Source organism: Ctenopharyngodon idella, chromosome 23, assembly GCF_019924925.1.
Source record: "Ctenopharyngodon idella isolate HZGC_01 chromosome 23, HZGC01, whole genome shotgun sequence".
Classification (NCBI taxonomy): domain Eukaryota; kingdom Metazoa; phylum Chordata; class Actinopteri; order Cypriniformes; family Xenocyprididae; genus Ctenopharyngodon; species Ctenopharyngodon idella.
Genome location: NC_067242.1, coordinates 16,274,866 through 16,302,812, shown reverse-complemented (window position 1 = coordinate 16,302,812; position 27,947 = coordinate 16,274,866). Strand labels below are relative to the sequence as shown.

Genomic DNA, 27,947 nt, shown 5'->3' with positions numbered 1-27,947 from the left:
TATGAATTCTTTAGCTTTATTTACAGGCAATAGTGCTCAATCCATGTAACCATGCAGTTACACACAGAATATGTTGGAGATTGATCGTTTCCTTCATGTTTTATGTTTATAACAGTGGGAAGAAGCTAATACTGATGCAGGAGAACTGCAGGTCTCCAAAAGTAAAAGTACAACTATACAAGCTGACTACATCAAACCAGTTTAGAATATAAAAATCAGCACATTCCAGGTAGGCGTGTTCATTTTAAGAATGTCTCGCATCCAGGCTACTGAAAAAAAATAAATACCTACAATATACGGTCTCTTTCTCGTAGTCAATATTACTACACACAGAAAGCATATACTTTGCATATATTTGTTAACATTTTTGTTAATGATGAAAATAGATAAATCTTAGTAACATATATACAAAGCTGTAACACACTGTACCGGCATTCAAAAACCCTTACTTAAAACTGAGGACTCATCTGGAACAAGTTACAATCAAAAAGTTCTTAAACCGTTTATTTGTTGTGTGTATCTGAGTGTTTAAGCCTCACAGTAGCATCTACATGCCATAAAGCTATTAAATGGATACAACATACTGTGCATAAAATATGTATGCATATATGGAGTACACATACTACAAATATTTTTGATGCAAAGTGTTTTTAAACAGTCAATTGTCCCAAAGCACTGCCCGTTACAACATTCTTAATGAATGGATCATAATGCCCTAAAAGCATTACATTTCCCACCAGCTGTACTTCAAACATCAAGAGATGCTTGCCAGTAGAAAATCTAGAGCTTATTACTGATACTGTATGTACGGTGTTGAGGTGTCAGGTTGTTCCTATCTCACATGAGGATCATTTATACAGCATACTTATAAAAAACGTCCTGGTGGTAACAGACAAACATACCAAAATATGTTTAACATAGTATATAAAAAAAACCTATATATACATTCTAAAAGAAAATGTACTATGTACAAATACATAAATATATAAATATAGCATCTGTTATACAAAAATAAATATTTTCTCTTCCCCCCCCCCTTTTTTCTACAGTTTCATCCATCTTTTGGATCATCTCTTGTCCCTTGTTCCTCAAGCTGCTTCATGTTCTGTGTTGTTCCCACTTCCTGTTGCTCTGCATTTTGGAGCAACCGGTTTATGCCCGTATCAACTGTTGTTAACAGGGGCAAGTCTGTGGGGGAAAAAATGCATTTAGATTACTCAACCTCATGTTACAATTTTATATTAGGTATTTTCAAATACTAAATTTGATGTTTGACTATTTTCACCCCCTGCATAATTATCAATTATATGCATTTAACTCAACAGTTAATGTACAACAGTTTTTCTATAACAATTTAAAAAGAAGAGCGGTGAACGTATGTAGCTGCAGGGCACACCGGTCTGGGCCAGATAGTACTAGGGCACCTTAATTCATTTTCTCTTTTTTTGAAATTGCAGTTACTTTTGACATTGCCTTTATTTGTAACACAAAATAACTGAACGCACCGGCAGTGACCTCCCCATCCAAATGAACTGCTTCAGTGAGGGAGTGATCGGCCTGCATGGAGTCAGGACTCTGAGATGGATGCGTAGGTCTCGATAATCTGAGGACCTGCAAGGGGGAATCATCAGGCACACAGCATCCCTCTTCAGGGCAGCCAGACACCCTAAAAATAAGAAAAAAAAAGACCAAGTTCAAATTTTACGAACAAACTTAAATGTCCCAGCATAACAGTCACCATGAAACAGCATTCGCAGCCCAGTTTAATTCCATAATGTGTTGACGTAACTTTCACTGAAACAGGAAGACAGGGCGGGACATATCAAACAGCCCCTCCCCTTTTTTATAATAGCCAATAGCGTTTTGTTTATATCACAGCTCAGCCAGAGCCTTAGAGCTCAGTCAAGCTTTTGTTTCCTTCTAATCTCTAACCGTTTATCTTCTGAATCTCCTCCATATTGCATTAAAATGTAGCATTCTGTGCAGAATTCAAATGTGTCCGATACATTTTGTGGTCTGCGCTGACTCGATCATATAATCCGCTCTGTGCTATCGTGTCTCTGGACCGGAGCAGACTGTGCGCGCTGTGGCAGTTCGCGTTGCACTAACGTGAAACCAGACTTCATTCGCCCCAATGGAAAGCAGATACTGAATCGTTCTATATAGTGCACTATGTGCCATTCACCATTTTAGAAAATAGTAAATGTGTGAACAAGTGGCCGATTTTAGCCGCAGCTTCAGCGTCTATTTATAATGTAGGGGGCAGGATACTTTCTAATAAATTCTAGAGAGCATTTGATTGGTCAGAAAATCCGATGAGAAGCTGAAGTGCAGGGTGATGTCATCAAAACCGTTGATCCATATTGGCAGAAGTGACGAGACTAAGTTTTGAATGCTTATATGTTCTAAATGTGAATTTTATCATTGTTTTGGAGCACACTAGCTTATAGATAATCTTAAGGCTAACATATCCATACTAAAAGCCAAAAAACTTCAATTTTGATTTCATGGCAACTTTAAAGAGATACAATCTAAAACAGAGCAGAGGGTTGAAAGAGATTCTGCAGCAATGTCCAGTATGAGACAATCTTTTAAACTTTAAATCATTTAAATGTACTGAAGCAGACCCCAATAAATAAAATTATGCACTTTTAAAAGAGCACAATATGGGCACTTCAAAAGGGTGTGTTCTATAATAAAACAAAGCAATAGTAGAATTCTTACCCGTTACAGTAATTGTGGATATGTTGTTGCGGACTGGGAAGTTTCTGAGGTAACAACGCATCACACTCCAACTCATAGTCAGCATCCTCCTACAAGAGAGGCAAGAGATTAAACGCAATATAATATCTTCCTTTGCTGGTCTGATACGGCAGGCTGAGAAGTTTATTACTGTGCTGAATATCACAAAACATTAAAGTGCAAACTTACCCGGTGTCCAGGAAGGCGCTGTGTAGTGTGTTTTCCATTGGGAATATATTCTCCTTTAGGAGCGTAGACAGTGTGGGCAGGTGTCAGGTGAGGGTCTACAGGACAAGGCCGACCCAGAGCCAATCCCTGCAGGGGTACCATGGTGTACTGACATGGAGAAACTGTAGCTGCCAACGCTGGAAAGCGCATGTCTAAAGTTTGTTCTGAAATGAAGAGAAATACAAAAATCACCCAGGGCTTTATGAAGGTCCTTGTCTTAACTTATCTTTGAATCCCTAATTACGATCTTTGACTGTTTCTAAAACTGCACTCACTCTGTTTGGCCCAAACTCTCCACAGACAGATTGGGATGAAGGCTACGATGATGAAAACGAATGCTCCGAGTACCACACCCACAATGAGGTAAGGCAGATCACCAGGCCTGGGAACAGGGTTTCCTGGATGGTCGGGTCTGGACGATGATGTCTCTGGAGGTGTGGTCCTCTGGTGAGGGCGAGCTGTAAGTACACACAGATGTTCACACTTAAAATGTGTGTTGTCAGAAGAGATCTTTGTTCTGGAAATTGGCTGAGGTGCGGTTCGGAATGTGAGGAAAAGGAAACAAACCTTTAGTTTCTAAAATGACGACATTTCCGAACTCGCTCTCGCCCCCTTCGTTGAAACACTGCATCTTAATGTCATAAGCCGTCTCAGGCTGTAGGTCTGTGATGGAGTGCCAATAGCGGTCACCTAAAAAAAAAAAACAAAAAAAAAAAAACGCCAGACCATTACATTTTATATTCCGTTATTGTATAGTTGAGAAATTAAAAAATAAAGGAAGTACATGACTTACCTTCCACTATGTCCTTTTTGTAGTCACTGTCATTGTCGCTATCGGTGGGTCGGTAGAAGATGTAGAAGCCATAAATGGGGGTGTTATTGACTGGTGTGTACTGCAGAGAGAACAGAAATATTTCATTTCAAGGTCCGACAATCTTGTGACGACAACTGACAATGTAAAAGTGTTTACTGAGGAAGTGCTTACCGTCCATTTTAGGATGATCGTTGTCTCATTGATGGCTTCATTGTAGGTGATGTAGGGCCCATCGATGGGACGTCGGTTTGGTGCACCACTGCCCACCACTGTGTAGGCTTTAGAGGGAGCGCTTGGTGGACTCTCTCCCAAAACATTAACGGCTAAAACTCTGAACTTGTATGATGTTCCTGTGATGCAATGGAAAGAAAAAGGAATAAGTTCAGTCAAGTGTGTCGAACATTCATTGGTTGTGAACTGTCCAATGACAAACTAATTAGGTAAAGCTACTTGACAATGCTTTTTTTTTTTTTTTTTTTTTTAATTTTTTAATTGTTAATTTAAAAAGTGATTAACTTATTTTGTTGTTACATTAAACTATTTTTTAAAACAAATAAACTTAAATATGCAGATTTATTTGTCAATCTTGAAGTGATTATTTTAATGTTACATTTAACTAGATTTTTAAGCAATAATAAAAAATTTAAATATGTATATTTTAAATTAGATTTATTTATTTGCGTTTTATATTTCTGAAAACAAAATGAAGGATGCAATTTTGCATGCAATTGTTGATTTAGTGTGACGCTCCTGATTCACCATATTATCTCACTATCGGCATCCGCCACTGAAAACCTTATATCAACTAAACACCTTTGTGAAGATGATCTAAATCTCACCTTTTTCCAGGCCTGTTATCTCGACTGAGAGGCGAGAGGGGGGGATATTGTTTACAGCCACCTCCCACTCTCCACCGCCTTTCTTCAATTTCCTGTACTCTACACGGAATGACTGGATGGGGAATCCACGGTTCCCGCGAGGGATCCACGTCACATAGGCTGAGGTCTCAGTGGCCATAGAAACAGTGGGTCTGTCTGGAGCTTCTGGCGCTGGAAAGAAAAAAAAAAGATTGTTAAAAAAAATAACAGTAATGTTAGCATAATTAATAACAATAATAATATTAATCAGAACAATCAGTGACTGATAAATATTTTCACATTTCTAGCTGTATTTAATGTTACAGTTCCTCAGTACTTTACTGCAGCCTTAAAGAAATAGAGCAAGCTTCTATTATATTACCACCATAGGGGCAAACGTATACTCACGTGTGAGACGAGGTGGCGTCTCTGGTGTTTTTGGAGGCCCTGTGTGTCCTCCTCTTCGCCCTGTAGACCAAAATTAAAGAGACACTTTAATTCACCACTTCACTTCAAACTACTACTCAGATACTAAAAAACAGTGTAATTTGTTACTCTCTGAATACTTGATTCTGATTGGTCAATCATTCTGAGGTGAAATATTTTTGTATAATGACCGCTAAATTGTAAATGATTATAACTGACTACATTTTTTAAACAAAATTAAATAAACAGTTTTAAATATGCATATTTATTTGTCAATATTAAAAGTAATTTATTAATTTTACTGTTATATTTAATTGATAATTGCTTTTTTATACTCGATCCTGATTGGTCAATCATGGCATTCTGCAGTGAAATATGCTACTAAAGTGTTTAACAGATTACTATTACATTTAACTACCTTTTAAACAAATTAAATAAGCAGTTTTAAATATACATGTCAATTTTAAAAGCGATTAATTATTTTACTTTTACATTTAACAGCATTTTAAATGTCTTTTTTTTTTTTCAATCTGATTTATTTACATTTTATATATATTTCTAATGAATACATTGATAATTGCTCTTTTTCATACCAATATCTCTGGAATATTCAATTCTGATTGGTCAATCATGGCATTAGTTATTTAGTTATAATTTAAGTAGACAAGTAATATCTGGGATAAAATGGGTCATTATAGAAAAATAAACCGCTTCAAGAAGATGCAGAGCCCTCCTCTAAACACTGTGATCTTGAGTTTATTTAACATTTTCATATGTTGTTTCAGAAAGGTAATCTTGAACTAGCTGAATGGCTGTATACATTTGCCTGTTCTAAAAGTCATCATCGCGGGCTGCCCTAATCCAGCGCAGTTCTTAGCGGCCATCTCCACTTCATAGAGGCTGGCAGGCAGCAGTTTAGTAAGAGTCAGCTTGTTCTGGGAGCCTGAAATGGTGTTAGTGGTCCACTCTCCGGGAGATTCTCCAGCCTGCCAGACCGAAAAGGACACACAATAAATCACATGACAAACATATCGTAGAGTGAAACGAGGCAGATCACACTGTACAAATGAACTGTACAGTATTGTACCTTTCTGTACTTGACGACATACTCCAGCACAGGTGCTCCTCCATCATGACGGGGTTTCCAGGTAAGTTCATAGTAGTCGGCCCTTCCTGTGCGCGGCTGACTCGAGATGATTGGAGCTTCGGCGGGGGAGACTCTGACCTCAGAGCAGTCGAAAGGCAGAACTGCACTGGTGGCCACAGGCTTCACAGGTGGCTGTTCCCGCAGCACTTTATCTGGGCTCATCGGTCGAATCATGGGCAGCTTACCTGATCGTGAGGGCACTGAAAAAGAATTTTAAAAAATTGAATAAAATTAAAATAAATAAAACTGAAAAAATAGTAGTAATAATAATGATTTTTAATAAAGTGTTTTATACCTGTTGGGACAGTGAGAAGTCTTGTGGCTGCCTGTGAGCTGCCCACGCCGTTCTCCGCCATGCACTGGTACATGCCATCATCCTGCGGCCCGACGTGGAGCACACGCAGCACCTGTGAAGTCACCCGATGGCGTGGCGACGGGCTCAATGGCTGAGAGTTGTGGAGCCACACCACAGTGGGAGTGGGCTTGCCCCTCACCTGACAGCTGAAACGCACCGTGTCGCCCCATGCAACGTCTTGCTGCTGCAGCTCGACACGCACCTGGGGTGGCTCTGAAAGACAAAAGAAGGGAATTTCAGAAAGATGAGTCAAAACATGAGAAAAAAAAAATGCTACAAGATGGTTTAGCAGCACAAAACATGACTGTCTGCTGCAGAGGAGTCTGGGATGGACTGGGTTCTCTCACCCTCTCCAAAAACTTGATGGTTGGATGCTAGTGAATCAGCTCAAGCTCATTAGAGCAACAGCAAGAGCGACTTAATTAATCACAGCTGCCATGAGACAAGCCCACAAAAACAACCTCATCAATGTCTCAGAAACTCAATCCTTCACACACACACACACACACACACACACACACACACACACACACACACACATTCTGTTCAGCAAATGTACTGTGGGTTCTTTTAGATGCTTATTATCACATTTATTCACTAAGCCCTCTGGTTCTGATACATGCTTATTACCGTAAAGCAGCGTTAAATGACTGGAAATTGAAATTGTGCCACCACAAACATAATATGTTCCATCACTGCCCTGGTTCTTGCATTTCATACCCCACTACATTTGAACAAATAATCAAATAACCTAGTGGCCACAAGTCAGGTGATGTTCTGCCAGTTGAACAGTTACAACAAATACAAATGTTTTTTTGTTGTTGTTGTTTTAGAACCACGAATTTTAACAATACACAGTTATTAGAGCAATTATACAGTTATTGATCCATGAAAAAAATATTTTAAATGGATGGCAAAAATAAAAAGACTTAACATTAACATTAGTTCATGCACTGGGTATCACAATTAAATTTTTTCAGAATTGATTAATCTAGTTTCATGTATAACTATGAAGTACTACATTCAGAAGTCTGGGGTCAGTAAGATTTTCTTTTTTTTAAAAGAAATTAATACTTTTATTTAAATCAAATGTGACTGTAAAGACATTTATAATGTTAAAAAATATTTCTTTTCAAATAAATGCTTTTCTTTTGAACTTTCTATTAATCAAAAAATCCTGAAAAAAAAAAAAAAAAAAGTATGATGGGCCATACAAAACTCTTCCTTTCTAGAAATCATACTCACCAAACACCTGCACGTCGTACAGCACCGTAGCAGATCTCGCAGAGCCAATGCCGTTATCAGCGTTACACACGTAAGTGCCCGAGTCACTCTCGCTTGCCGCATCAATCAACAAGTTGCTAAGTAAGAAGCGGGTGTTGTTATGATTTCGCAAGTCCAGACCGTCCTTAGCCCATGTGACCTGTGGAGTGGGAATGCCGCTGGCCACACACTCGAGCACAAGCCGCTGGCCTTTGTTCACCATAATGGACCGAGATGCAGGTGGATATATAATACGTGCGGCCTCAGATGTTGAACCTAGACAAGATAATGTGTGTCAATTTTATGTCAAAAGATTTGACAGAATGTGTTCATTTTATGCTCCGCGTCCACTTACGTCGTATTCTAAGACGATCGGTAGAGGTGGAGGTTTTTACTTCCTGGGTGATAGGGTTGTAAGCAGCACATTTATAAGGACCCTCATCATCCTGTGTAGCATTTGCTATCTGAAGGTTTCCAGATGGCATGATCAGGTAATTTCCTAGGACACGATCAAAGAACCAATGAGTACAGGCTAGTATAAACAGATTTCTCAACAGAACCTAATTTAAGAATGTAGAACATTCCTTAAGGTCATTTCCTTGAATCTAAGGTGTGATCTTCACCATCATTAAACTGAATATTTGAACAGCTAGAGTAATTGCAAGAAAGACAATCATGCTAACAGGCAGTGCTTTGTTGAGTGGACAAGACCAGACAACACACAAAGACTTGATGACTCTCAACAAGAGAAGAGCTGTCAAACACCCAAATACCAGAATCAGCTAGTGTGCATTTCTAAAATGGCAGAAATAATTGAAGCAAATCGTATTTGAATTTAAATTATGTGGATCGTGACAGATCCAATGATGGCTCAGATCAAATTGTGCTTAAATTTTAGCCATAAATCTTGAGAGCAGAAGCATTCTTACTACAGAGTATACTGTTGAGTTACAGTCAAATGTCTGTGCCTAGCTACCTGAGTACTACTTAGCTCAGTAGCACCTTGGTAGCTAGTTAGAAACATAAAATTTTAACTTGTTTGCTCAGCAAGATAGTTGTTAGAAGTTGAAATAAAAGAGAAAACTGACAGCACACAAAAAAAAATAAAAAATGGCCATTACAGCACCCCTTGTGGCAAAGATGAGAATGCTCACTCTTACATTGTTTTGAACATTGTAATCTTGACATTTCAGAATGAAACTGAGTTTGTCTATCTTTAAGCATCAGCATTTATGCACTTGAAAAGAGCAGTTGTTTTCAACCGTTTAGACTCCAAGGCCTCCAAAACAACAACAAAGGTCAAACGCACCTTTAGATGTCTCCAGCCACTCCTGTTTGACACTGTAGCGGACCTGAGCTTTAGGTTGACTCTCAGGCAGATGGCACTCGATCACCGCTGTGTTCCCTTCATCCACCTCAATCTCCTGCTGGTCATCTGGCTCAAAATCTCGCAGTTCTGCACGGAAACACACAAGAATTATCATACAAAGTTTCTCAAACATATTTTTAATAAAATAGGAAAAGCAATGGAAATCTCCAACATCCAAATGCTGGTTTTGAGCGTTTCAAAGTTGAAAGCCTCTTTGTATTCCATTCAGGAAACTGAGAAGCTTTAGAGTGCATATGCTTAGGACTTTTACTGGGATATCAAATGGGCAGACACCCAATAGCTCTGAAAAACAGAGACAGAAAGTCTAGCTTCCTTAAGCTCAAGTCAGCCCAGGCTAAAATGAGGTCAAAGGCTAAAGGTCACCCATCTCTTGAGTTTCAAGAGAGGAAAAGCAGTTTGGATAGCAATAAAACAGAATAAGTCTGCCTAAACGAGTCTGTGTGTCATTCTGTGAAGGGAATATTTTACAAAGGCAGACAGGGAAAATTGCTCAGCGCTGTCCTGAAAAACCCCGAACTTAATCAAATATCTCCCCAACTGTTCATTACTCCTCTCACAAATCAAATTGTTTCATTGTTCTCCAGAGTTTAGATATATTCCTTGGCGTCTGAAATGTCTCTAAGTTATGTGCAACAGAGCCAAATGATCTGTGAGGTAAAGATTAAAAAAAGCTCTTTGTGAAGTATTCCTGGAAGCAAAGACATACAATGATGGATGAGAAAAGCACTTAAATAATCAGCATCCGATAAACTCTCTGACACCAGCTACATCTGTAATCTGAAAGTAATAATCGCCTGGTTTTTTAAGTGAAATGGTTTTTGAAATCATTTTTTGGGAGATGAGAATTCCAGGATATGAGCAGGGTGGAGAATGTTTTGGGGGAAAAATGATCCATTTGCTAAATCAATCAGGGTCTTTTTACAGCCCACCCCTGCCAGCATCCCACACCGCCCCACACCTCTCCTAAATTCCTCAGTGAACACCTTTAACCCCTCCTCTGACTGACTCCCCCTTCACCTCCCTTTCCTCAAAACATTCCTCCTCCCTTCAGGTGTGCGAGAGGGGAAAGAGGGGTGGAAAAAAGGGAGGGGGAATTAATTAACATATTGTTAAAAGTTTTAAATGTAATAAAAATAAAAAAAGTCATATACACTTTGGGGTCAGCAAGTTTTTTAATACTTTTTTATTCAGCAAGGATGCATTAAAATTATCAAAAATGACTAAAGACATTTATAATGTTACAAAAAAATATATTTAAAATAAATGCTTTTCTTTTGAACTTTCTATTCATCAAACAATCAAAAAAAAAAAAAAAAAAAGTGTCATAGTTCAAACCAAAAATTATTCAGACACTTTGACCTGACCATGTTTTGCTTAAGTGTTATCTGACATAATTAAGATTAATTTTTTCTGACACAGTTTAACTCTGAGATTTTGTCATATTTTATTACCATTTTTTTAAACTATAGTGAATAAACTGTATTAATGAATGAAATGTTCAAGGTGTCTGAATACATTTTGGTTTGACTGTATGTATATTTTATAATATTTTTCATTATTACCATTTTTATTGTATTTTTGATCAAATAAATGCAGCTTTGGTGAGCATGAGACTTCTTTCAAAAACATTACAAAAGCATTTTACCAACCCCAAACTTTAGAATGGTAATGCATAAAACACACATATGTAATTATTTATTTTTTATTATTATTTTAAAAGGAATAGGTCACTCAAATTTAAATTTCCCATTATTTTTCAGTAAAAAGAAAAAAGTGCTATGCAGCTCTAACCATTCAATAACACTTCATAGTGTTACCAGGTGCTCTTAAGCTCCAAAAAAGACAAAACAAACAAACACTCCAAAAAAAGGCACCATGATTTACCCTAAAAATCTGTGAAAAGGAACATAAAAGTGGTCTATACAATGTCATGTCCTATATTTCAAATATACTAAAAAGCCCTACAATAACTTTGTGTGAGAACACCTAGAGAATTATTGCCAGCATATAAATACTTCATTTCAGTATTTTTCTCACACAAACATATCAAATAACATTAGAAGACTTGGAATATAGCACACAAGTTGTATGGACTACTTTTATGCTGTGTATGGTGAACAAATGAAAGAACTATTTGAAAAAACAGTGGCAGACTACAATTTAAAACTGTGAAACAAATGTTTATAAGTTTCTAATATATTTGTATTTATATGTGAGGAGGTAAAAGGTGAATGTGTGATTTGTTTGCGTGTGTGCGGTACATTCTAAGTTTCCTGGAGGCTTGGAGAGCAGGGAATGCTGGGAGCCGTGCAGAATTAATAGTATTTATAAAATAGATCAGACGAGTTTCCAACTCCACTTGGCAATGCTTTCATACATGCTGCACGGTTACTTAGCATTCATCATTTTTATGTCTGGGGCCACAGAGCCTGTGTGTATGAGTGCTCATGTTTATATGACGTTTAAAACTCATACTGAGATGATACAGTAACTATTGTGTGGAATATAGCTGGCCAGACTACACGTAGCCCTACAGGACGATAAAGAAAAACAGGTTCGCCCAAGAGTTTATTGAGAATTTGTTACGCCATGTATTAAAAACATATGTGAAGAGGTGTGTTTTTTTGTGTGAGCGAGAGAGAGGGGGAAAAAAAAAAAAAAAAAAAAGGGAGAGAGAGTGCTGAAGGAATGTTTCTTGGCTCAAAGGACACGGGAGGCTCGCTTGTCTTTGGAGGAATTCAAGAGGAGAGTTTGAAATAATGCTCAGGCAGGCAACGGCCTCCCCGGTGGGAGACGCTTCAGACAGGATTCCTACAGAGACGGATACCAGGGAGAGCCAAGCTTTTTCACAGAGCAAAAACAAATGGGCAGAGCTTTGAAATATGGAGACATGAGACAACTTCAGGCTCGCGATCACACGCAGCGCCCTCCCTGAGGAACCGTCCAACCCCTGGCAGACTAAGGGAGGAGGTCTTTATTAAATTAGAGTGAGGGGCCTACGTGGGATCATCAGAGACAGGGGGCCCCGGCTAAGAGCTTGCATCTGCATGCCCCTAGCTCTCGACTCCTAACTCATAGACCTTATCAATTACATCTCGCACATCTACGAGAAGTCAAAGTAAAACGAGGCTGAAAGTTAGAAGAAACAAATGAGCATTAAGAGGACTGAAATCCAATGCACCATTAAATGCCATGAGTGGAAATGCAGATAGTTTGAGAGAGCAAAGACAGGGGGGTGAATGATGTAAAGCATGCCTGCTTTGTGAGGTGAAAATGGTGTCAAGAATCTCATGTCGCGTCTCATCTTGACAGAATATCCTGCCTCGACTAGTCCTGCCAAAGCTGCGCTCCTCACACTATCACACAAACAAGCATGCATCCAGTTCTTTAGAATTTCATATGTGGCACATATTCACAAAACAAAAAAATAAAGCTAGATAAATTTAAAGTTTAAGGATTTTGAGAAATCAAGAAATATAAAAAATTAGCAAGAAGTTTAAAAATTCAGCATTTGTTATAGATCACAAATAAAAAAATAAAGCTAATTTGTAAAGACAGTCAGATGTTCTCGCTTCCATTGAAGTTCAAGATGTTCTTTGGATTGTTCTCAAGGTTTTATTATGTTTTATACAAACTCATTAACTCATTAAAGTCTTTTACTGTCATTAAAGAAAAAGAAAGACAAACCAAATACATTTGTGTTGATTTTTCCAATTCAACTTTTTACTCAAATTGTTGGGTTGATAATATATTTTGTGGAAAAAAAAAATAAAATAAAAATAAAATTATATGATATTTTATATATATATATATATATATATATATATATATATATATATATATATATATATATATATATATATATATATATATATATATATATATATGTATATATTTTAAAGGGTTAATTCACCCAAAAATTAAAATTATCCCATAATTTACTCACCCTCAAGCCATCCTAGGTGTATTTGACTTTCTTCTTTCAGTCAAACACAAAGTTAAAAATATTCTGGCTTTTATAATGGGAGTGAACAGTAATAAAGATTTTGAAGCCCAAAAAAGTACATCCATCCATCATAAAAGTAATCCATACGGCTCCAGGGGGTTAATAAAGGCCTTCTGAAACAAAGCGATGCATTTTTGTAAGAAAAATATCCATATTTAAAACTTTATAGACTATAATCACTAGCTTCGGTAGTCTGCACATTCAAAATTCTCTCTGCCGCCGGAATCGACTCACGTACGGATGCCAGTGATTCTAGTTTATAAAGTTTTAAATATGGATATTTTTCTTACAAAAACCCATCGCTTCACTTAGAAGGCCTTTATTAACCCTCTGGAGCCGTATGGATTACTTTTATGATGGATGGATGTGCTTTTTTGGGCGTCAAAATCTCGGTTACTATTCACTCACATTATAAAGCTTGGAAGAGCTGGAATATTTTTTAATATAACTCTGATTTTGTTTAACTGAAAGAAGAAAGTCATATACACCTAGGATGGCTTGGGGGTAAGTTCAAAAGTTTGGGGTCAGTAGGATTTTTTTAAAATGTTTTTGAAAGAAGTCTCTTATGCTCACCAGCACTGCATTTATTTGATCAAAAATACAGTAAAAACAGTAATATACAGAAATATTATTTCAATTTTGAATAACTGTTTTTTATTTTAATATATTTTAAAATGGAATTAATTCTGTGATGAATAGAAAGTTTAAAAGAACAGGATTTACTTGAAATAGTAATCTTTAGTAACATTATAAATGTCTTTACTGTAACTTTCATAATCAATTTCATGCATCCTTCCTTGAACAGTAGTATATATGCATGCACAAACTCACATTTACCTCATTATACTAAACAAAACTCTCACAAAATTCACTGGCTGTTTCTTTTTCTGTCTTTCTTTCTTTTTTCATTCTGTCTCTGTGTAAGAAGACAGAAGCAGCAGAGAACAGGGAGGAGGCCCTTTGCTAATGGGGCCCGTGGTTTCACCCGTACACACACACGCACAGGCATATGGTGGGTCACATTACACCCCCCTTCCCGTGCTCCAATACTGACTAACTTAGGGCAAACACAAAAAAACATACACACACACCAACAGTAGAGCTTGGCCTGGAGCACAACCACACACTGTAGAGCCCTTTGAGTTCAGCACAGAAAATGTTTAAAGTTGACTGGCATTTGCAAAAGTGTGTGTACTCACTAGCTGCAGTAACGTTGGCTGGCACGCTAGCGCAGGACCCGACGCTGGTGGTGGCCACACACTGGTATCTGCCTACGGTGAGGTTGGTAAGGGAGGGGATGTAGAGAGAACCAGGCCGCACCAGCACTCCCAGCTCCTCATCGCCCCCAACTGGCAGCTCCCGGCCGTTTAGACGCCAACTGATGTTGACATGGTTAGGCAGGGCGCTGCAGCGCAGGGTCACACTGCCCCCCAGTTTCTGTACCACAGAAAAAGGCTCCTCAGTGAAGACTGGGACATCATCTAGAAAAGAAAGTGAGGGAGGGTACATAAGTCTGAAGTAGTGAGTTTAGGAATAGGGGTGCAGAGCCAGTGGTTGTTCTGTAATATATCAGTTATCCAAAACAAATTACTATAATAGGTGCTGGATCTGAGTCCAGCTTGTTCCAGCTCAAATGAAGCCAACTTCATGATGTTTTAGTGGAGCAGAACCAAGGCGTCAGAAACCCACCTCTAACAGCAGCACTATCCTGCAGGCAGCACAGCAGAGCACCCAGGGCACACAGCGCTCGAAACTTCCGCTTTCTTTCCCAGGGTATCCAGTCCAATATCCCAGACATCTTCCATACACTACCCCTGTGAGAAAGAGAGAGCGAGAAACAAGTTATCAGCTGAAAATGTAGTTAGCATGACATTAAATTGCGCATATGGAGAATATAGAAGTGAGCCAACACATACACATTCATACAGTTGACAAAACAAGAATAGACCAAATTCAGAGCAAAATACATTTACAAGTCAAGAATGCTATGCACTACTTACTTCAAAGGGCAGAGCAACTAAAGTAAGCAATTTTCAGGGCAGCACATTTGGAGCACTCTACATGAAGACATACACTACCCATTCAAATGTTTGGGGTCAGCAAGTTTTTTTTTTTTTAGTACTTTTATTTAGCAAGGACACATTAAAGGTGCAGTGCAGTGCAGCAAAATAATATACATAACTACATTTTCAGAGGTGTATAAAGACTTTACATAATGAACCGTTATGTTTTTATTACCTTAGAATGAGCCATTTCTATCTACATACACAGTGGGTCCCCTTACACGTAAAGTCACCATTTTGCGCCGGCATGTTTCTACAGAGCGCGTTTTGTCACTATGTTGTTATTCTTCTTCTTTGTTGGTGTTTTTAGAGGCAGATTGCATCGTTACTATGTTGAACATGCAAGAAGAAGTAGTAGTCGTCTGATTTATTAGAAGCAGAGACCGTTCATTGTTAGAAGAAAGAAGAAACCTCATTGCTTGACTGGCTACTCTCTGCTGTCTCAGACGACGACATCTTTGTCCTGTGTCAGCCACCGTAGCTTATGTACTTCGAAAGGAAGGGGTGAGCGGTGGACTGAGCAATTTGCAACCTCACCTTTAGATGCCGCTAAAGTTTACACACTGCACCTTTAAATTGATCAAAAGCGACGATAAACAATTAAAATGTTACAAAAAAAAACATTTACTTGAAAAACAATAGATTTATCCTTTTAAACTTTCTATTAAAATAACTCTTAAAAATATATACATATATATACTACGGTTTCCACAAAATATTAAGCAGCACAACTGTTTTCAATATTGATAATAATAAGAAATGTTTCTTGAGCAGCAAATCAGCCTATTAGAAGGATTTCTGAAGTATCATGTGAGACTGGAGTAATGATGCTGAAAATTACGTTTTAAAATATATTATAAGGTCTAGGTCTTAACTGGGATCTCTAACTGAGATTTCAAAGTGTGTACTGTCTCAACCAAAATAAAAATATGTAAAGAATAGGAATCTCTTCCAGTGTGTTTTAAAATCCTAGGTCATGTCTAAAGGTCTAAATGAAAATCACTCAGAATCATGTGATCACTGACTGTAAAATTAGTTTCTCAACATGATGATGGTCTGATTCCGTTGCTCACTTTCATTTGGAATGACCCTACGAGTAGCTTTCCCACTGCGCCTCCAAGAGTGCAAAAATGGCGTTCTGCTACTCCTGAATCAATCTTTCCTTACAAGTTCTCAGAACTCATGCTGAAACACAAATCCGCTTGAACCCACATGCAGCAGGTCGAACTGTTGAGACGGGTGCCCGGATAAGAAGAGGGGGAAATCTGAGCCCCCTCACTCAGGTGTAACCGATACAGGCGGGTTCAAAAGAAAAAGACCTGCACACAATGAACAATGGTGTGGGGATGATATCATTTGTATTTTCTGGAAATATTGAGTAGTGTAATGTGTTCTCTACAAAGACGCAAACCGAGGGAGAAAGAGAGCAAGTGGAGAAGGAGAGAAAGAGTAATGGTTAGTGTATTAACAGTTAATGCAGGAAAGGGAGCGTTTCTCTCCCTCAGCTCTCATTGCCAAGTTTCCCGAATTCTTTCCTGTCAGGTTAAACTAACAACTTCCCGTCAGGAGGAGGAGGGTGGTCCATTGCTCCCAGACTGCAAATCTCTCCCTCTCTCTCATTCACATACACAAACACACACAACTCTACTCCCATCAATTGTAAGTAATGATTAATGAAGGCTCACAGAAAGATTGAGAGCTCAAACGTGGGAGGGGACCACACGACGCAACTCTAGAAAAAAAAAAAAAAAGGAAAAAAACTCTACAAAAATAAATGAAGTCTGCGTCTTGGGATTTGAAGTTGTTTTTCTGGAGCTGGTAGGTACATAGCCATTAGCTATTAGCCAAACTCTGCTGACGGAATAGAATGTGTGCCATTTACAGACTTTGGGGTTGGCCCTAAATAAATGTTTTTCCGTTTCTAACACCAGAAATAAACAAGTCATGCTGTCTGCATAATGCTGCAGAGAGATGTTATTTAGTCTGACTGATCTGGAAATGTTGGACTAATCATTTTAATTACCATATGTGTTAAAACGCTGATGGATTTTGCTGTCCGATACAACATTAGCTTGTTTGTTTCTCATCTGTGAAATGGAAAGAGCATGACGTTGATTCCAGGCACACCGGAGAACCTAACTGCGTAGCTAAGATCATCCTGACCCTAAGCAAACACTCAACTTGACAAGCAGGCCAACAACTAGTGTCTACCACATTAAGTGAGCACTTAGTCAAAGTCTCCATGTTAAGTTAAAGCTCTGTGATTCATCAGCTTTAATCAGGTTAGTGATCGGCTCATATCACTGCTGACTTTAACATTACAGCTAACATGAATGATTTACTACAATGTCTGATACTATCTAACTGACTTAGATTTGTAATTCTACAACTAGTGACATTGCTATCGATACTAAAATATAAACATAAAATATTCTTTCTACAACTGTACAATGGACAAAAAAACAAAACAAAAAAAAACAAACAGATAAAACAAATTAATGGAACTCATTCCATCAATAAATTTTTTTTTTCTGATGGACTGCTTGAGAACAAAGTTCAGATTTGTAATTGCTCTGGCATTATTTTCACCAGCGCAAAATAAATGTATATACAACTAATAAATGAATACATTTTAGCAACATTTTTATATTTGCAGAGAGGACCGAATATGTAATGGAAATAATTTCCTTGCAAAACAGCTTAGCCAGCTAAGTTTAGCCAGATATATAACATTGCCATGACCACATATTTAAATCAATAGTCAAGTTCTGTTGCGTACCTGAGTAACAATCATTCAGCCAATGAAACACTGAAAATACATCTTTCAACAAACTTCCAGTGGAAAAAAAAAAAAAAAAAAAAAAAAACTCCTGCAAAACATTAGTAGAACTCTTCAATATTTGGTTTTCTTCTAGACTGGTTGAGAAAGAAGTTCAGATTTGTAATTGCCCAGCCAGTATTTTTGCTAGCTAAATAAATATATAAAAATTAATTTTAGCAACATTTCTTATATTTGTAAGAAAGAAATTGTTTAATATTAGGTTCTTAAATAATTTGTAAAACAATTCTTACAATTGTAAACAAAATCTCATATATGTTGGCCAGATAGATAACTTCACCCTGACGGTTAAAGACCCCCTGTGGTGAAAATCAAGTTTTTAATGCTTTGTTTTTAATATGCTTTAAGACAAAATCCATTTGCAAATTCTTAAGTTGACACCATTGCTGAGTATTTTCTCCTTAAAACAGTATGTTGTAACCAATCACGTCAACTTGCGGGCGGGCTTTAGCATATCATTAACTATGCTCTGAAGTAGGGGAGTCTCAAGAGAAGCCAGGTTATCCCGGTATATATTATATTTTTTTAATATGAAAAATTAGGTACATTTAGCAATATAGTATATAGTATATATATATATATATATATATATTTTTTTTTTTTTTTTTTTTATATGAAAAATTAGGTACATTTAGCAATATAGTGGGTAAATTATGTATATGATGTATATTATGATGTTATGATGTACTATATGTCTTTCTCCACTGACGTTCTAAGTTATTCAAAGCGTTTCTACTGGTTTTCAGAAGGCAGACTGAGATGGCGAACGGGAACATGGTTTGTGTAGCATTAGCAATACATTATTAGCTATATGATAAAGTAGCCTAGCAAAAGGCTAATCATATGAATTACCGTTATAAGTGAGCGATACATAAAACGCATTACCATTCTGATACCTCAACTTGTAGACAACACTGTATAATTCACTCTTCCACTTCTTCTGAATCAGTTTCTGGTTCAAACATATATGGCTGAATTAAACCAGTATTTCCATTTACTACAGTAAAGTTGACCGAGTGGAACAGGTATTCTGAGCTCACGTGATTGAGTGGAGGCGGGGCTAATTTGCATATTCATAGATCCACGTATACTAAAAGCAAGGGAGTTTTTTCACAGGAAAAAAAAATGTCTAAATAAGTCAATCAACAGAATTTGCAAATACAACCAACTTGAAAATCTGAGCCATCCTTATTGATGAGCTCCACTAAACTGTGGAAATAAGACTAGATGTTTGCATCAAATGAAATACTGCATCTACTCAGACTATCAGGATCTGTGCAGCCAACAAAGCTGTGCTGTCAACAGGAACAGGACAGCTGCCCTATAGGTTTGGAAAAGGCGGCAATAGTCTCTCCTTGGCTGTCAAGCCACCTGTCTCAGGCGTCAGAAGTTATCCCCTTGAACACACACGCTTTATTCAGACACACATGTGCACCCCAGCTCATGTCATCGCCTTTGAGACAAACACTTCACATTCATATCAAGTCTCAACTGTAATGGAAAATAATTTATAGCACTGCCATTTTTTTTATTCTTCAACAAAGGGTGCAGAGGCAGGGGGAGTCAAATGATACTGTAAGTGAAAAATGTGATGCGGGGTAAGTACGTGACCCCTTTAGAGAGCAGAGATCACATTGATCTGAGCATCTGGATAAGGGCTGTACAAAGGCATGTGCATTTATACTCTGTTTATAGGAGAAAGAAAGAGAGACAAAAAGCATAATACTGAAGTGACTTCATAATGCCTCTTTGTCACTAAATGGAGTCCTTTCTTCTAGGGCCACTCCGGTCACTATTGTCCTCCAGCCTGTGTGAAATTCATTTTGACAACCCTACTAATTGGATAAAACTGCTCTCTGCCGGCTGTGGGCCTCCCTCATACCGTTCACATTCCATCTGCTTTCCACACAGAGGGAGGAGAAGAGTAACGAGGAGGTGAGGGGAGGAGGTGGGGTTTAGCTCCTTCTGAATATTTATCACCCCACTCCCTTCACCCTATTTATGTCCTTCAGACCCCCCCGACCCATCCTCGATTCTCCAAACATCACAATACCCCCCCTTTAGATAAACACATGCGGTGTCAAGTGTGAGGAGTGCTGGGTTCAACTGCCCGCGCGGGCCCATGGCCCACAATGCCGCAGCGCATATCTACCATGCGGGAGGCCCGTTGCTCTGGGCGACGGTAACAGGCAGAACGCACCTTAATAGAGTGGAGAGTCATTGTAAAGCAGTGAGCCGGCGCAAGGACAATAACCCCACGGCCCCCTGTGAAAGGAGAGACGTTTCTCAGAAGGGCCAGAGGAAGAGCTGATGGGGGCCGCTCAATGGACAAGGTTGGATAGCCAAAAGTGGTTAGTGGATATGGGGGTGGGGGGGGGGGGATCTAAGCTTTTCCAAATTAGAGAGTGGATGTCAACTGGTGATTGACCGAAGAGGGGGGAAATTGAGATGGTGGATGGTTGGAGTTTGCTGGCCATTTGGCTGAAGGAGCCAAAATGGAGAAAGTACAGTTCAGAGGGAGAGTTCACTGAAATTATGGCTTCCCAACAGATTAACGGCACACTTAGCATTAGGACTGAGCAATGCAGCTATAAAATAATCTCTCACTACTTTTCACTCTTTCACCCATCTCAAGATTTATGCTCTGCATTGGCAGAAAATATATTTTTTTTCCCAATCAGAACCACCATTTTGACCAAACTTGCACTGCTGTACAAAAGTTTGGGGTTGGTACGATTTGGTAACTGATAAAATGTAGCCTAATTTATTCCTATGATGGCAAAACTAAATTACATCAGTCTTCTTCAGTCACATGAAAAATCAGAAACCATGCTGATTGGTTGCTCAAGAAACAGTTCATATTAATGTTGAAAACAGTTGTGCTGCTTAATATTTTTGTGGAAACCATGATTTTTTTTTTTTTTTTTTTTTTTTTCATAGATTCTTTGATGAATGGAAAGCTCAAAAAAACAGCATTGATTTAAAATGAGAAACTTTTGAAACATTATAAAATGTCTTAACTGTCACTTTTGATCAATTTAATGCATCTTTGCTGAATAAAAGTGTTAATTTCTTTAAAAAAAATCTTACTGACCCTAAACATTTAAACAGTAGTGTACATGTAAGTAAATTTAAACATTAAAACAAACTGAAAAAAGGCATGTTTTTCCACACTGTTTTTCAGTAAATGAACAGAGGGAATAATTTTATTTCTTTGTGTTAATCTAAAAATACACCACTAACAGTACTATTTACCTAAATATTTTTAAAAGCATTGTAATAAGTGAAAACGCAGAATCTTCTGTAAACATTTTTGATTGATTACACAAATTAATAATTCAATCAGAGTTCTGAATTGATTCACTGAATCATTTGAACAGATTCACAGAAATGAATCAAATTTGAATCAAAATGACCTGAAGTTTCAGGGACAAGATTAAAACACCATTAGACAAGAAAGGACAATGAACTTAATAGCCAATTAAAATGTGCATTGAAATACTGATTCACTGCATATCTTCAGCAAATTCATCATGAATATTCTAAATATCACCCAGTGCAAACTCTCCGTTCTATTTACCTTCAGGGCTCTTTACCATCACTAATCTTCTGGAACATTCTCATGGCTCTCAGAACAGATTAGCAGGTGTAAGCAAAGCAGAATCTTTTCCAGTACTGCCTAGACTTCCACAATTCACATCAGTCGTTCCCATGCCGGAAAATTAAACATCAAAAGCACCACTAACAAGGCCAATACCCCCACAATCACCGTACCCTTCAGTGTATTAATGAGCAACATCCACCCTTGCCCAAAAATACAATAATGAGACCCACTCAACGGATTAACGAGCAAAAGATCGAGCCAAGTCCAGGGGCTCTAATCAATTAAGCATCCTGATATTTGCATAATTCATATAACAAGGCAGCATTAACTAGCACACGCTAATTATTGAGTTCGGGCACTTTGAGTAGGATGGTCACATGACCGCATACCTCCGTTTGGCCAGACGCTGGGAACTGTCAGTTAGGATTAGACTGACTCTGTTTTCATGCTGCTCCCCACCAAGGCAGGTATTATAAGAGGCTCAGTTCACAAAAAAAATCCATTACAAAACTGCCTTGGTGATGCTTATTAGGAAAATATTGTCAAGTCAGGCAATCAGTAAACAGGTTCAATGAACTTAGATCACTTCACACACATCTTACAAATGGAAATAGAGACACTGGCTCAAGAAAACAGTTAGGTTTAACAAAATAGCTAAAAGTTGATTGTACCTTTACAGATAAACTCATTAAACGGATCTGGAATACATGCAAAAGCATGTAATATATGAGGTGTGTGTGTGTGTGTGTGTGTGTGTGAGAGAGAGTTTGTTTTTTCCAGAGAGAGAGTGATCATAGGCATTAGGATTTTCAAAAGGACCTAAAAGCTGATATAATTTAAATAAATAATCATTTTCATAATAACCAATAGCTTACATACAGACCAAACTACAACATGTTCAAAAAACTAACATAGAACTTCAGACTTTCCAAATCGTAGCCAAAAACTTCACAGAGGACAAATGTTCTGGCTCCACAAACACTTTAGGCATTATACAGTTCTTTACAAAATAAAGAACAGCTATTAATACAGAACATATTTTCTTGTAAAATCAGACAAAGCTTATAGCTGTGCAGATAAGCGGTCTGTAGAGAGAGAGGGATGGAAGAACGGAGGGGCCCCTGCTGCTCTGGCAGCCTTTCCATCATAGTGAATGGAACCAATTATAAATCTAAAGCAATTTCTCCACATTATTCAACAGGAACTCGGCGAGCTTAGACTGCCTGCGTGCTCGCCAGCAAGAGTCCAGTGCCAAAGATTGGGGAAAACAGGCAGAAAGGGAAAGAACATTAAAATATGTAATAAAAATAAAACATAATAAAAGAGTTTATAAAGTACTCATGCAATAATGCTCTGTTGCTTGAGTGAATGGCTGTAAACAGAACTGATACAAGCAAAACAGTCGAAAAAGCAAACAAAATAGGACATTTAAAGCTGAAAAGTGTCTAAAATGTCTTTTAAAGGGTTTATTATGGTTAAGGTCAAATAACTAGGTCTTTCAGAGCCATAGGTCTGGCTTTGGCAGAGGAAGCCCTTGTCAGCTGTAAACACCTGCAACATCCATGACCACACAGTTTGCAGACACATCAAAAGAAACACCAACCACATAATAAACAAACCCTAAACTGCAAAACAATACAGTAGCCTTTGGCTTTTGAACATGCCATGATGTCCAAAAGTCATAAAGATGAAGAAACAAATCCTAATTTAACAAAACAGAACTGCTGCGCTGATGGACATGTCACCGGCGTCAACTCTTCAAAAGTTTGGGGTTAGTAAATTTTTTGCTTTTAAAAGAAATTAATACTTTTATTCACCAATTCTGTTTTGCCACCACAAGGATAAATTACATTTTAAAATACATTCCAAGACTAAACTGTTATTTTACTCTATTTTTGATCAAATAAATGCAGCCTTGGTCAGCATAAGAAAAATGAAATTGAAAAGTGCACTGTAAACCCGAATAAGTTGGCAAAACTCCAATTTTTAAAGTTAAGTAATTCAAAGTTTAATTAAGCAGAACTGACAGATTTTTATTTTGTACTCATACATTTTAATTATTCTTAACTTGAAATGTTTGAGTACACTAATTCATACATTTAACTTAAAATTATCATGTAAGCTCAAAGTAAACATTTTTATTAGTTTAAACTTAGCCAGCTATAACAAGCTAATTCAGAAAATGGTAACTTGCTAATTTGTTAACATGTTAACAATAGCATGATATAGCACTTGCTGAATGAGAACAGCAATATAAAGCATTTAACATACTTGTTATCAAACCAAGCCGCATGAACCACTTGTCACCATGATGTTATCTCTACAAAAACCCACATTAACAGAAACTCTTCTAAATTAGCATAACAAAACATTAATCACTACTAAATCTCCCACTTAACATTAATCTTGCACAAATAAACATTATATAACACTTTTAGCATTTACTCTCCCTTTCGAGTGCCATGGGCAAAGCATGCTGGGAAATAGAAATCCCAGCCCAGTTTCTGTTAAACTTAAGTTTGACTAAATTAAAAGAAATAAGTTCATAAACCTCAAAACAATGAAACAGTTCAGTTTACTTAAAATATATCAGTTCTGTGAACTTGAAAGAAAAAGAAAGTGCTAAATACTCATAAAAGTTCATTTTCCTGAACTAATTTGTTTAATTTAAGTTTGTCCTACTCAAACCAATTAATTATTTTGAGCATTAGGGTTTACAGTGTAAATTGCAAGGCAAAAATCATACAGCATAAGTAATACAGCTCTCCCTGTGTTTAACACAGACAATTTTGCTTTAGTATTTTGAAAGTATTTTTTCAGATTAGCATTTTGCTTCAAAAGTGATTGACACATTTATAAGTATTATTCAGAACATGAAAGTGGTGTACAATCTACTCAACAGATAATGAAGACAACTAATGGGGTCTGTGTGTGTGTGTGTGCGAGAACGTTTCAGAGCATGTGTGTGACTGACAGTGAGCTATAGCTCTCTGAAGGCGAGTTATCGAGAGAGTGTGAACGGTCTTGTGAGAGCGTCTCCATTACTCTGTGCTTGTCAAACGATCCTTAATCTTTGTACAAATATCAGCTTTACACACACTGAGCTGTTTGTCTGCAAACAGTCGCTGCTTACTTACCAGGGTCTGGAGTTTATCAATGATCTCACCGCCTTGCAACAGACACACTGACACAAACAGCAACGTGCCGCTATGTTTGTGCATTTCCTTGATGTCAGAGACAACTCTGGTCAAACACGCGCTTGACACGATACAGTTATCGTAATGACTAGTGAATTGATATTAACGAGATTTCATAGGTTTTAGAGTAAAATTAAACATACGAAATGCTCGGGTTTTCCAAGAAAACAAGCAACCAAACATGAGAAAGTGAGAAAGCCGACCAGCCACCTGGATGTCCAGGTGTTATCATAGGCCTAATGAAATGGAGAAAGCTCTGAAACTAAATTATCTCGGCCAGGTGTGGTCCCAACAGAGACTTTTTACTTTAGAGGCAATTATTCTTCACTGCGGGCTAAAAATTGCCTCTTGACAGCTGCCATACTTCTGAGCTTTGGATAAATCAGAGCGCGTTTGGAAATAGCAAACTGACACACCGTGCATTCCACTATGAGAAGATAATCCTGATTGGAGAGCATCTTTTACCCGCACACACACACACAAACCCGCAGATTGTTGCCTTCGGGCTGTTATGACTGCATGAATATACCCGCTGAAACAGACATGAAAGCCGACCTTAAGGAGTTTTTTTATTACACAGCCTTCTTCAGCAAATTAACAGAAAAGTTACACCCTTTAAGAAAACAATAAGTCGGTCCAAAAACCTCTGCGGCAACAAGAAACATACACGTCCAATGAGACTAATCAGCTCTCATTTGTTCAAACACTAGAAATCAGTTCATTATGCTGATGTCTACAGCCTCACTGTCTATTTTTCTATCAAAACAAGAGCCTTTAATGACATATGTCACATCCCTGACATCTCTACCACACTGATACCCAATCAGCCTCATCCCTCCCATCTAATATGCCTTTATCAACCTTTCCAAATCCCCAGATGGGCCTCTCTGGCTCAGCTATGGGATACCTGTTACACTGAAAGAATGCGGAGCAGTGAGGGCATGTCATCTGAAATCTGTGCATCCATCTGTGCATAGCTAATAGGCCTTCCCAGCATTATAACCAAATAAGGTCAGAGCACTATGAAAGCCAAAAAGATAATCAGACTGGAATCAATTATGGAACAACTTTGATCCACCCGACCACCAATCATCTTGAGCAAAAACCAGCTACCACAGTTTTTCATCAGATTGAATACTTGGCATCCGAGCAGAGCGATCTGGCTCACAAGAATCTATCAACTAGTTTGAAACAAACGCAAGGTCAGCCAGCATTCCTCTCAGTTGGCCTGTTTTCCTTCTTTTTCCAGAACAATGAGGCACCTGGGCTTGAACATTTTGAGGCGCTGATAAACTTCATTACCAGCTTTGTAATAGTATTTTCTTGTTATGACTCTATAACAACCATGACGGATTGTATGAAGCTATGAAGAGGTGCGCACAAATCAAAAAATTAATCAGAAATCAAACCTTTAGTGGTTCATCAATTAGGTTTGGTTTCATTCTCACACTAAAGCATACAATGAGCAAATTACAACTTATAGACCAACGTTATAGCTTTTTCATGGCCAATACTGATAATTTTCATAACTAAATCATTAGACTACAAGAATAAAACAAGAATATTTATTAATTATGCATTGCCATGTATTTATTATGCATTACATTATGTTGTTTTGCAATCTAAATAGTGGCAAATTTATTTGTGTTATAACAGTTAGCTATGTCAGACAAATCGATAACAGATTAAGAAGAAAACGTGTGAATATCGGTAAAGAATATCGGTTAAAAATACCAATTGCAATTTTAGTCCTTATGAAATTTGTAAATAAATCTATGTAACTGCTACAACATTTATTTGTAATTGTTTACAAAAAACAATTTTATAATGACAAAATTATCAACATTTGATTTTTCTGAAGATTTGTTCTGAAAATAAGATATGCCAACATTCACATATTAATAGAATAACAAAATATATAAAATACTAAACTTTGATTTATTTTTTCAGAGTAAAATAGCGTTGGGCACAGTAATGTCAACTACTATACAACTGAATGAGGCCTGTAAAACTATGCCACAAGTTTTCATGTAGGCTTCTTAGAGATGCTCTAATACATTTACTGACACTACAGCAATAATACATCTATATAAGCAAACAAGATGATCTCATGAATACAAACGTATTTTAAATGTTGCCTATGATTAGCACTGGGGAACAATGAACATTACACCCGCAGCCAAAGCGCATTTAACTAACTTTTTACTGAAATACCGTCACAAATATGATTACCAAACAGTTTTCATAAAAGAAAAAATAGCAAACATAACCTCAGATAGTCACGAATCTATTACAGCAATCTGATAAGAGTACGTCGAAACAAAATAGCTAGTTTGCTAACACCCGCATGATTTTACAAAAAAAAAAATATATATAAAAATGCATCTTCTTGAGATTAACAACACGCGATAATTTCCAAAGGGTAAGTATTCGCAAAACTACAAAAATGTATGAAACAATATGAAAAGTGAAGGAAACTGGAGTAAGCTATTAGAATAGCATGGAGGGGTTCCTAAAAACAAGAGATGTTTTGGGGGGAGGAGAGAGAGACTTACCAAAAACGTGCAGTAGTTTGGAGTTGAATCCACTAGCTTTTCGTTGGTCGACTTTTTCCAACGTTTCTCGCTGTTTAATCCAAGAAAACTCCAATTCCTCTCCTTCTTTTCCCCGCAAACCGCTACTGCTTCAGTAATTTACTGCTGCAGCAGCACCGACATTTTCTTCGGCTCCCCAACTTCTTGCATTGAAAGGACGTTTTTGGATGACTGAGTCCTGGAACAATTCTCCCTTTTGCGAGGAACTTTTCGGGTCCTCCCACTTCCCAAGAAGGAGGAGGGATCTGAACAATAAAGATTCCTTCCCGAATCTCAGCGCAGTTCACGCTTGTCTCGCCTAAAGAAATACGCTTTAAAGCTTGAGTGGAACATTCGTAAGGAGAACTTTGCGTTATCTTGCGTGCGAAAGCTAAACGCTCAGAAAGTTACGTGCGCAGGATAAGGAGCCTCTCCTCCCCCTC

General features: G+C 37.7%; 1 protein-coding gene across 2 annotated transcripts; it reads right to left on the bottom strand.

The window, feature by feature from the left end:
• On the bottom strand, positions 1-27,947 carry boc (BOC cell adhesion associated, oncogene regulated). 2 transcript variants are annotated; one of them, XM_051882387.1, is made up of 19 exons: positions 27,487-27,947; positions 14,918-15,042; positions 14,428-14,709; positions 9,142-9,288; positions 8,188-8,331; positions 7,815-8,108; positions 6,510-6,782; positions 6,155-6,414; positions 5,894-6,053; positions 5,050-5,109; positions 4,624-4,833; positions 3,956-4,134; positions 3,764-3,863; positions 3,538-3,660; positions 3,246-3,428; positions 2,932-3,134; positions 2,725-2,813; positions 1,506-1,666; positions 1-1,188 (listed from the first exon to the last, which is right to left on the bottom strand). In XM_051882387.1, exons 2-19 carry the CDS (start codon positions 15,024-15,026, stop codon positions 1,052-1,054), a joined length of 3,114 nt encoding a protein of 1,037 aa, XP_051738347.1. In that variant the 5' UTR covers positions 15,027-15,042; positions 27,487-27,947; the 3' UTR covers positions 1-1,051. The 2 variants fall into 2 exon arrangements, with proteins under 2 accessions (XP_051738347.1, XP_051738346.1); XM_051882386.1 differs by having other exon boundaries at positions 5,888-6,053; positions 27,487-27,945.

Excerpts from the sequence above, each read along its gene's own strand:
- boc (XM_051882386.1), bottom strand. The coding sequence starts at position 15,026 with ATGTCTGGGATATTGGACTGGATACCCTGGGAAAGAAAGCGGAAGTTT. Across the intron at positions 3,661-3,763 it reads CAAAAAGGACATAGTGGAAG|GTGACCGCTATTGGCACTCC; the intron begins GTAAGTCATGTA and ends TTTTTTTTTTAG. Across the intron at positions 3,135-3,245 it reads GAGAGTTTGGGCCAAACAGA|AACAAACTTTAGACATGCGC; the intron begins GTGAGTGCAGTT and ends TCTTCATTTCAG.